This window comes from Saccopteryx bilineata, chromosome 2 (genome assembly GCF_036850765.1).
Source record: "Saccopteryx bilineata isolate mSacBil1 chromosome 2, mSacBil1_pri_phased_curated, whole genome shotgun sequence".
In the NCBI taxonomy this organism is placed as follows: domain Eukaryota; kingdom Metazoa; phylum Chordata; class Mammalia; order Chiroptera; family Emballonuridae; genus Saccopteryx; species Saccopteryx bilineata.
This window is the reverse complement of record NC_089491.1, coordinates 377,552,294-377,561,191: the sequence shown is the minus strand read 5'-3', so window position 1 is coordinate 377,561,191 and position 8,898 is coordinate 377,552,294. Positions and strand designations below refer to the sequence as shown.

General features: G+C 47.6%; 1 protein-coding gene across 3 annotated transcripts; it reads right to left on the bottom strand.

Moving 5' to 3' along the window:
- Positions 1 to 4,027: 4,027 nt before the first annotated feature.
- On the bottom strand, positions 4,028 to 7,197 carry ATP5MC1 (ATP synthase membrane subunit c locus 1). 3 transcript variants are annotated; one of them, XM_066263869.1, is made up of 5 exons: positions 7,033 to 7,155; positions 6,313 to 6,360; positions 5,134 to 5,211; positions 4,568 to 4,746; positions 4,028 to 4,246 (listed from the first exon to the last, which is right to left on the bottom strand). In XM_066263869.1, exons 1-5 carry the CDS (start codon positions 7,093 to 7,095, stop codon positions 4,132 to 4,134), a joined length of 483 nt encoding a protein of 160 aa, XP_066119966.1. In that variant the 5' UTR covers positions 7,096 to 7,155; the 3' UTR covers positions 4,028 to 4,131. The 3 variants fall into 3 exon arrangements, with proteins under 3 accessions (XP_066119966.1, XP_066119968.1, XP_066119967.1); XM_066263871.1 differs by lacking the exon at positions 7,033 to 7,155 and adding an exon at positions 6,848 to 6,980; XM_066263870.1 differs by lacking the exon at positions 4,028 to 4,246 and adding an exon at positions 4,253 to 4,454 and having other exon boundaries at positions 7,033 to 7,197.
- Between the last annotated feature and the right edge of the window lie 1,701 nt (positions 7,198 to 8,898).

Here is an 8,898-nt window from a genome sequence, read left to right as displayed (position 1 = left end):
GTCCCGGGTTCGATTCCCGGCCAGGGCACACAGGAGAGGCGCCCATCTGCTTCTCCACCCCTCCCCCTCTCCTTCCTCTCTGTCTCTCTCTTCCCCTCCCGCAGCCGAGGCTCCATTGGAGCAAAAGATGGCCCGGGCGCTGGGATGGCTCCTTGGCCTCTACCCCAGGCACTAGAGTGGCTCTGGTCGCGACAGAGCGACGCCCCGGATGGGCAGAGCATCGCCCCCTGGTGGGCGTGCCGGGTGGATCCCAGTTGGGCGCATGCGGGAGTCTGTCTGCCTCCCCGTTTCCAGCTTCAGAAAAATACAAAAAAAAAAGAAAAGAAAATCAAGGCTCAGAGGAGATAATTAACATCCCAGTTAGGAAATGGCAGGGCTGGGATTTGCACACTCCTTTGACTTTCAAGCTCACGTTCTTGCTACCACACTGAACTCCTAAGGTAGTAATTACTAATTGTTTCTTTGGTTATTACCCCTGAGAATACAATGAAAACAATGGACCCTCTCCCAAGAACAATGCACATCTCTATCCACTTACAAATAATTTGCACTAAGCAAAATTGTTCCACTCATGGACCATGACCCTAGATAAAAAACCTTAATGGTAATGGACTGATGAGTAGCCCGGTTGGGGGAAGGGGTGCATTCTCTCCTGACCCTTTAGTGCCCTATGGGCTACCAGCCACATCCCCAACCTTGCTGATTTGGATTGCCAAGTAATTCCAAGGCTGTTTGGAGCCCACTTGAAGGTAAATTCTTACTTGCCTCTTGGTAAAAACTAGGTTCTTGGAGCTTCACAAGAAGGAAAGGCAACCTTCTTCCCTGGGGGCTGCTACTTGATTACTACCAGAGGGTAGTGACCTGGCAAGGATGCCAGCTCGATATCCCCAAGGTTTACTGCATTCTGTTTGCATAATAATATTAACAGTCAATCCAATGCTCTGTTGGTAATAACTCAGCTGCCAGTTCAACCTCAGTCCCATTCCTCCTCTTTGGCCCTGAGATTCTTGGGCTCTGCTTCAGGTTCTATCACTGGCTTACTTAAGTAACCTTAAGTTACTTACGGTGGAGAGGCTAAAAGGGCAGGCAGCAGATTAGGGTAGACCAGTAGTCAGTAGTTCTCAACTGGGAGTGATTTTTGCCTCTAGCCAGGAGATATTTGTCAATATCTACTTGGCAATTGGTTGTTTCTCCTGGAGAAAGGGAAGTTGTTACTGGATAAGAGGCCAAGGATGCTTCTAAACATCAAACAAGGAGTAGGACAGCCCCACAGCAATGAATTACATGGCCCCAAAAGTGCCAAGGTTGAGAAATCTTGTGCTGGAAGGCCATGATTGTTGAATGAATGTTAGATGGATTTAGATTAGAATCAGTGGTCTGCCATAAGATCTTGCGCATGTCACTAAGCTTGTACAAACCTTAGCTGTTTGCAGTGATAAGAACACAGGTTCTGGAGTTTGAATCCCAGCTTTACTAACAGCAGTGTGACTTCCACAGGCTGCCTCAGCTCTCTGAGCCTCCCTGTTTCCTTACCTATAAAATGACTTCACAGGGAAGTTGGAAGTTATTCACAAAGAGCTTAGCAATATGCCTGACATAAAAGTGCTCGAATGTTAGCTGACAGTATTACAACTACTACTAGCCTCTGCCTTTTCTCTTCTACAGCACATAGCTTTGTACCCACATACTCCATAATGTATAGCACTGTTCACTGTTATTTCCACTCTGCTGATGCCCCAAACTCCTTCAGAGCAAGGACCTTAGATTTTTTTTTTTGCTTTCCCCAAGACTCTTAGGATGCTTAGCACCTAAATACCTGCATGACTGTCTTTAAATTGCATATAAATGGAATCCATTCTCTTCAAAAAAATTTTTCCCATTAATTTGAGAGGTATCAACTCATTGTTCCATTTACTGTAGTGGTACACTCAGCAGTTGCTTCTCGTTTGTGCCCTGACTGGGGATCAAACCGACAACCTATGTACTGGGACGATGTTCTATCCACTTAGCAACCCAGCCAAGGTCAAATCCATTTTTTTTTTTCCAGAGACAGAGAAAGACAGAAAGGGATAGATAGGGACAGACAGACAGGAACAGAGAGAGAGAAGCATCAATCATTAGTTTTTTTTTGTTGCGACACCTTAGTTGTTCATTGATTGCTTTCTCATATGTGCCTTGACCGTGGGGCTATAGCAGACCGAGTAACGCCTTGCTCAAACCAGCGACCTTAGGTCCAAGCTGGTGAGCTTTGCTCAAACCAGATGAGCCTGTGCTCAAGCTGGCGACCTCGGGGTCTCAAACCTGGGTCCTCCACAACCCAGTCCAACGCTCTATCCACTGCGCTACCGCCTGGTCAGGCCAAATCCATTCTTGACTCGCATCAACTCCCATATGTGCCTTGACCAGGCAAGCCCAGGGTTTCGAACCGGCAACCTCAGCATTTCCAGGTCGATGCTTTATCCACTGCACCACCACAGGTCAGGCGGGTTCCACTTTTAAGTTATTACTTTCTTTTGAAACCTTCAAATTTGAGACAATGTCTATCAGAACCTCTATGTTCATTCTGCTCCTTTTGCTCTTGCTGGGGCTCAGAGAAGCAGCAGCTGTGGTCTTACCAGTTTAGCTTTCTTGTACCTGGGTTATCAGTCCCATTCTAGGCAAGTGGGAGAGCCTGCAGAGTGTAGACTTTGAGACCACCAGGAAAATGCTTTGCAAAGTTCTCTAAACAATTCATTAGTTTGTTCCTCCCTTCCTTCCCCCTAAACACCCTTTTTATCCCTAGCAAAGCTAAGATTGTAAATTCTCCAGAAACAGAGACTGTCTTCTGCTTTATTCAAGAACACCATGCCCTGGCTGGTTAGCTCAGTTGGTTAGTCATCCCAAAACATATTGCAGGTTCAATCCCTGGTCAGGGCACCTATGAAGGGAAGTGACCAATGAATGCACAACTAAGTGGAATAACAAATGAATGCTCCCCTCTCTCTCTCTCCCTTCCTGTTTCTCTAAAATCAGTCAATAAATAATAAAAAATAAAAAGGTCAAAAATATAAAAAAATTCAAAAAAAGAATTTCAAAGGCCATGGCAAGGTGAATAGAACATCATTCTAGTGCACCAAGGTCACGGGTCCAATCCCAGTCAGGGCATACACAGGACGCCACCGATGAGCACACACCTAAATGGAACAGCTAAGTAGAACAGTGAGTCCATGCATCTCTCTCTCTCTCAAATCAATGGAAAAAATAAAAAATACTAAAAGAACACCCAGGCACTCAAAAAGATGAATTGATAATGAAATTTCCACTTGACCTGTGGTGGCGCAGTGGATCAAGTGTCAACTTCGAATGCTGAGGTCGCCAGTTCGAAACCCTGCACTTGCCTGGTCAAGGCACATACGGGAGTTTATGCTTCCTGCTCCTACCCCCCCTCCCTGCCCCATCTCTTTCTGTCTCTCCTCTCTCTAAAAAACAAACAAACCAAACGAATAGATAATGAAATTTCCAAGTGGAGCTGAATGCAGGTGGGTGGAGTCCTACCTCCACCTCTAATGCGCTTTACTTCTTTGGGACTGTTTCCCTGTTTGCGCCACCTATATTGTGTGACCAAGAGTAAACTGGATGGGACAGCACAGCTAAAAGTTTAGACAGGCCTGTGGACAAATCCCCAATTCTGCCACTTACCAGCTCTGTGACAGAAGACAGGTTATTTTGCTTCCCTAAACCTCAGTTCCCTCATTTACAAAACAGTTCTAATCACTGTACTTAGAATTCATAGGGTCGTTGAGGTAAAAACATAAAACACTTGGTACATATTGCTATACTAAATTTGAAAGGAAAAGCACCAGTCATTACTCAGACAAGCTCACACTCCCCCGGAAGATAAAAAGAACCCTCCACGTTCTCAGTCATGGCATGGATATTTCTCAACCTGAGCAGTTCGTAATCACCAACAGCTGACCCAATCCCTCTTCCCTTGTCCCAACTTCCACCAAGACCTTCCCCGAGGGCAAAGGACAGAGGCGCAGGCATATGGGTTTAGAGAAATGTGTTTAATGGTCAAGCTTAGCACGTTCCAGCCCCGGGCATGGCTTGGAGTCGAAGCAGCAGGGATGGGTAGGCGACCCCCACGGAGCCTCACATGGCGAAGAGGATAAGGAAGGCGACCATCAAACAGAAGAGCCCCATGGCCTCAGACAGGGCAAAGCCCAGAATGGCATAGGAGAAGAGCTGCTGCTTGAGAGACGGATTCCTGCCAGGGACAGAGAGTGATGGAAAGGGTGAGGGCATGGCTGGTAGTGGAGGGCTCAGGCAGGGTAGGTGAATGGGGAGTGCTAAAACTAGGAGAGGACCTAGCCTGCATATGCACAATCCTGGGATTTGGCCAGACAAGCGGAGTACCAACATGGTAAGTTTAAGTGAGCCAGGTTGGATGCATCAGAGAGGTTTCTTGTCTCCTCCTGGAGAAAACAGGAGGTAGATGGAATAAACCAGAAACTAGAGGGATCTTGCTGAGGCTTCCCCCAAATAGGGTTGAATGGTGATAGATGCTGTAGGCCACCCCCAAACTCACCTGGCATAGCCAATGATCAAACTGCCAAACACTGTTCCTATTCCGGCCCCTGAACCAGCCACACCCACTGTGGCAGCCCCAGCACCAATAAACTTGGCTGCTGTGTCAATGTCCCGGGATACAGCACTGGTCTGGAACTCCCGTCTGGCCACCTGGAGTGGGGAGCCGCTATAGGAAGGCTAGATGAACCAAGAAAGAGGGAAATACAGAAGGGGAGAAAAGAGATAAAGGAGTTAGGCACAAAGACAGGTGGCTGACTCTACCCCCCTCCCCCCTCAGCTCTGAAACTGCTGGCAAACTGCCCAGCAAGTGCAGAATGCTCAGGCTACAGAGCGCACTGGGAATTACTCTTAGGGTCCACTTTCAGAGAGCGCTCGGGAAATGTCATGGGTTAGGGAAACCTCACTTTCACAAGTTTCTCACCTATAGCGCTCACCTTGGGAGTACTCAGAACTATTAAAGCAGCTCAGATACTCTCCCTGCCCACTGTGACTGACCTAAAGGCAATGCAACTAACTGGGAGAACCTGTCTGGAGAAATTTGTAAGAGGGCCCATACTCCTTTACCTGTTCAGGTGGGATCTCCGGCCTACTCAGGAAGGAGGCAGATGCAGGCCTGATTAGGCCCCTGGTACAACAGCGGATCTGTAAAACCAGAAAGACACAACCCCCATCTCAGGCAAGGAAGAAAAAAACAAAACAAAACAAAAACCAAACCCTCAAGCTCTGAGCTTCTGTCAAGGACTACAAATGTTAGAAACAGAAAAAGTCCAATGGGGAGGCGGGGGAGAAAAAGTCCAATGAGCCCTGGCTGGGTAGATCAGTTGGTTAGAGTGTTGTCCTGATATGCCAAGGTTGTGGGCTCAATCTCTGGTAAAGGGACATATAAGAATCAACCAATGAATGTATAAGTAAGTAGAACAACAAATCAATGCTTCTCTTTCTTTATTCTCTCTCTAAAATCAATTTAACACATTACTAAAATGAAAGAAAAAATCCAGTGAATTTCAAGGTCAATACCTAAGACCCTGGTGTTGTCAGCGGTAGCAATCTTCCCATTTAAAACTGGGTATGAGAGTTCACTTTTATGGGCACAGTCCTATTCGGTATCCCAGAATAAGACAAAAATCCACACCAATATCAAACCAGGTACAGGAAGGGTTTGTACCCAGATCATCAAAGAAAGCAGAAGGGGTAAATCTTACTTTGCTAAAACGGTACTCACTGTTACATACCCTGAATGGAGTGGACCAGTAAGCCTGGGGAGGCTCCTGAAACAGCCATCTAAGCAGAACCCTTTGTAACATGGCTTTCTTGAAATATTTTTTAGTGCAGTGGTTCTCAAACTTGGCTGAACATTGGAATCACCTGGGCAGTTCTAAAAAATACAGATGCATGGGTTCCACTCTCATTCCCAGAGTCTGTGCAGCCTGGGCATCAGTAGTTTTTAAGACTCCCCAGTTGATTTTCATGTGCAGCCAAGGTAGAAGAATCACTGTCAGCGGGCTGTCTTACCATATGGCCAAGCCAGACTGGGGGTAAAGGTTAGAGCCAGACTCTGACCACATTCCCAAGCTAAGATAGTTTGGTTTACAGGTCCAAATAAACTCGAGTTAACTGCACCACATTTTACAACCTCCCCCAAACGCCCACATCATCAGGATGCCAAGCTCCTCTCAGTTCATTCATTAAGTATTGATGGCTCCCACAGCTGGCACTTACACAGCACCCTGAGCTGCAACTTACCAGAGCTGGAGGAATGAGTAGTGCTCCGGTGGTCTGCATTTTTTCAGTCTGCAGAGGAAAGCAAAAAATTCCACAGTTTGGTTATTTTCTTAGAGTGGCGACCTTCGGTCGTCCCAGTCACCCTCGCCCGTCCTCCCTGGACCACACTCTTCCTAGCACCGTGCCCAACATTAGAGGTCAGAGGGACATCGCGAACTCCCGGGTCCACCGCTTTCAGCGCGGTGTGTCTGCAAAGGAAGGTCACGGAAATCGGAAGTAGAGGAAGGAAGCCCGAGCCCCAGGAGGGAAATGTAGCGAAAGAGGATGGTCTCCCGGGAAAACTGGAGGCCGACACAGGGCAGCTGCCATGTATGGTCCTGTTCATTTTACAGAGCTGTGCTCCGCCCGCCTCAGTCGGGACAGTTTATTACCGTCGCTTATTACCGTTGGTAATTAACATTAAGTGTTAAGGTTATACATGCCAATCGTCTCTCCCGGCCCTCCACTCAGTCCAGCCCACACCCCTGCCGATCGCTAGCTCCCGGCCTCAAGTCACCTGCACTCCCAACTGCCCTGCTGCCTCTGATCAGACCACGGCTCTCGCCCGGCTCAAGGTGACTGAATCACCTCCCAGCTTTAGCTCTAGGTTTCAGGAGTCAGCTTCCCCACCCACGTGTCCCGGGGTCCCCACACTTTCATTGGCCACAATCCTCCCGCGTTCCCATTGGTTGATGTTTTTACCTTCTCTTTTTTTATTGGTTTTCTGCAGCTTCTTCTTCCCTCTCTACGGGAGCTTCGTGGCATTTCCCGCCTCCCTGAGCGTAAAGGCGGGGTTTTCCTCCGAATTCTGGCTTCGGACTGGTTGATCTCTGAAGTGCTCGACCATAGAGTCGGCGGGAATCAGAGGTTCCATAACCTCCCTCACAAAATGGCGACTAAGGTGGAAGCCGCAGAAAAAGGCGTGAGAGAGATGACCGGACGCCTTACGCAGACAGACACATGACCTTGGACCCGAGACTTCATTCGGGCGCTCAGGCCTTGAGGCGCGTTGCATGTTGGGATTTGTAGTTGGGTCGGGCCCCAAGGACAGCTGAAATCCCGCGAGACATTTTTGAGGAAGCCTGGTGCTGGCAGAGGCAACGCCTTTGCAGCAATTCCCGTGTGGGTTTGTGGAAACCTTGTTTCCGCTATGGGGAATAAAAGCCGCCCGCTGGCCTTGAAAGTTCACTGGCAGCCAAGCGCGCCTTTGTGGCCTTCTGCTGGTGTTCCACAGTCATGCACTCGCAACCAGATGTTTAACAAAAAAATTTTTTGTACAGTATATTGATTTTAGAGAGAAGAGAGAGAGAGAGAGAGAAAGGGGTTGAGGGTAGGAGCAGGAAGCATCAATTCTTAGTAGTTGCTTCTCGTGTGTGCCTTGACCGGGCAAGCCCAGGGTTTCCAATGACCTCAGCATTCCAGGTTGACGACAGGCGCCACTATTGGTCAGACAGATGGTTTTAAAAAAGATTTTATTTATTGATTTTACAGAGAGAGGAGAGAGAAGTATCAACTCATGGTTGCTTCACTTTAGTTGTTTGCTGATTGATTGTCTTATGTGTCTTGACCGGGCAAGCCCAGGGTTTTGAAGAGCGACCTCAGCATTCCAGGTGGAGGCTTTATCTACTGCGTCACCTCAAGCCAGGCGGGTGGTTTTTTTCTTTTTGTATTGTAACAACAACATTCTAAGGATAAGACAGTACCCCGGTAGAAAAACAGGCAAAGAACTGGTGAGGCACAGTGGATAAAGAGTAGACCTGGGACGCTGAGGACTCAGGTTCAAGCCCTGAGGTCGCCCGCTTCAGCACCCACTCATCTGGCTTGAGCCCAAGGTCTCTGGTTTGAGCAAGGGGATCACTGGCTCAGCTGGAGCCACCCCACCTCCCCGTCAAGGCACGTATGAGAAGCAATCTATGAATAAAGTGCTGCAACTACGAGTTGATGCTTCTTATCTCTCTCTGTGCCTGTCTTTAAAAAAACAACAACCAGGTCTGACCTGTGGTGGCGCAGTGGATAAAGCGTCGACCTGGAAATGCTGAGGTCGCCAGTTCAAAACCCTGGGCTTGCCTGGTCAAGGCACATATGGGAGTTGATGCTTCCAGCTCCTCCCCCCTTCTTTCTCTCTGTCTCTCTCTTTCTCAATCTCTCTCTCTCTCTCCCTCTCTCTCTCTCCTCTCTAAAAATGAATAAATAAAATAAAAAAAAATACTTGTAAAAAAAAACAGATCAAAGGATAGGAATAAGCAATTCACTAAAGTATTATAAATTTGAAAGAAAGAACATTTAACTTCACTAAACAAAGAAATATAAGTTTAACTGAAACATTTCTCTCTTATCGAGAGTAGAGTTCTGCCCTGGCTGGATAGCTTGGTTGGTTGGAGCATCCTCCTAAAGTGCAGAGGTTGCTGGTTTGATCCCCAGTCCCGGCACATGCAGGGGCAGCTTGATGTTCCTATCTCTCTTCCTCTGTAGCTAAAATGAATTATTTCTCTTTTGTTTTATTCATTTTAGAGAGGGAAGAGAGAGAGAGAGAGAGAAAGGGGGGAGGAGCAAGAAGCATCAACTCCC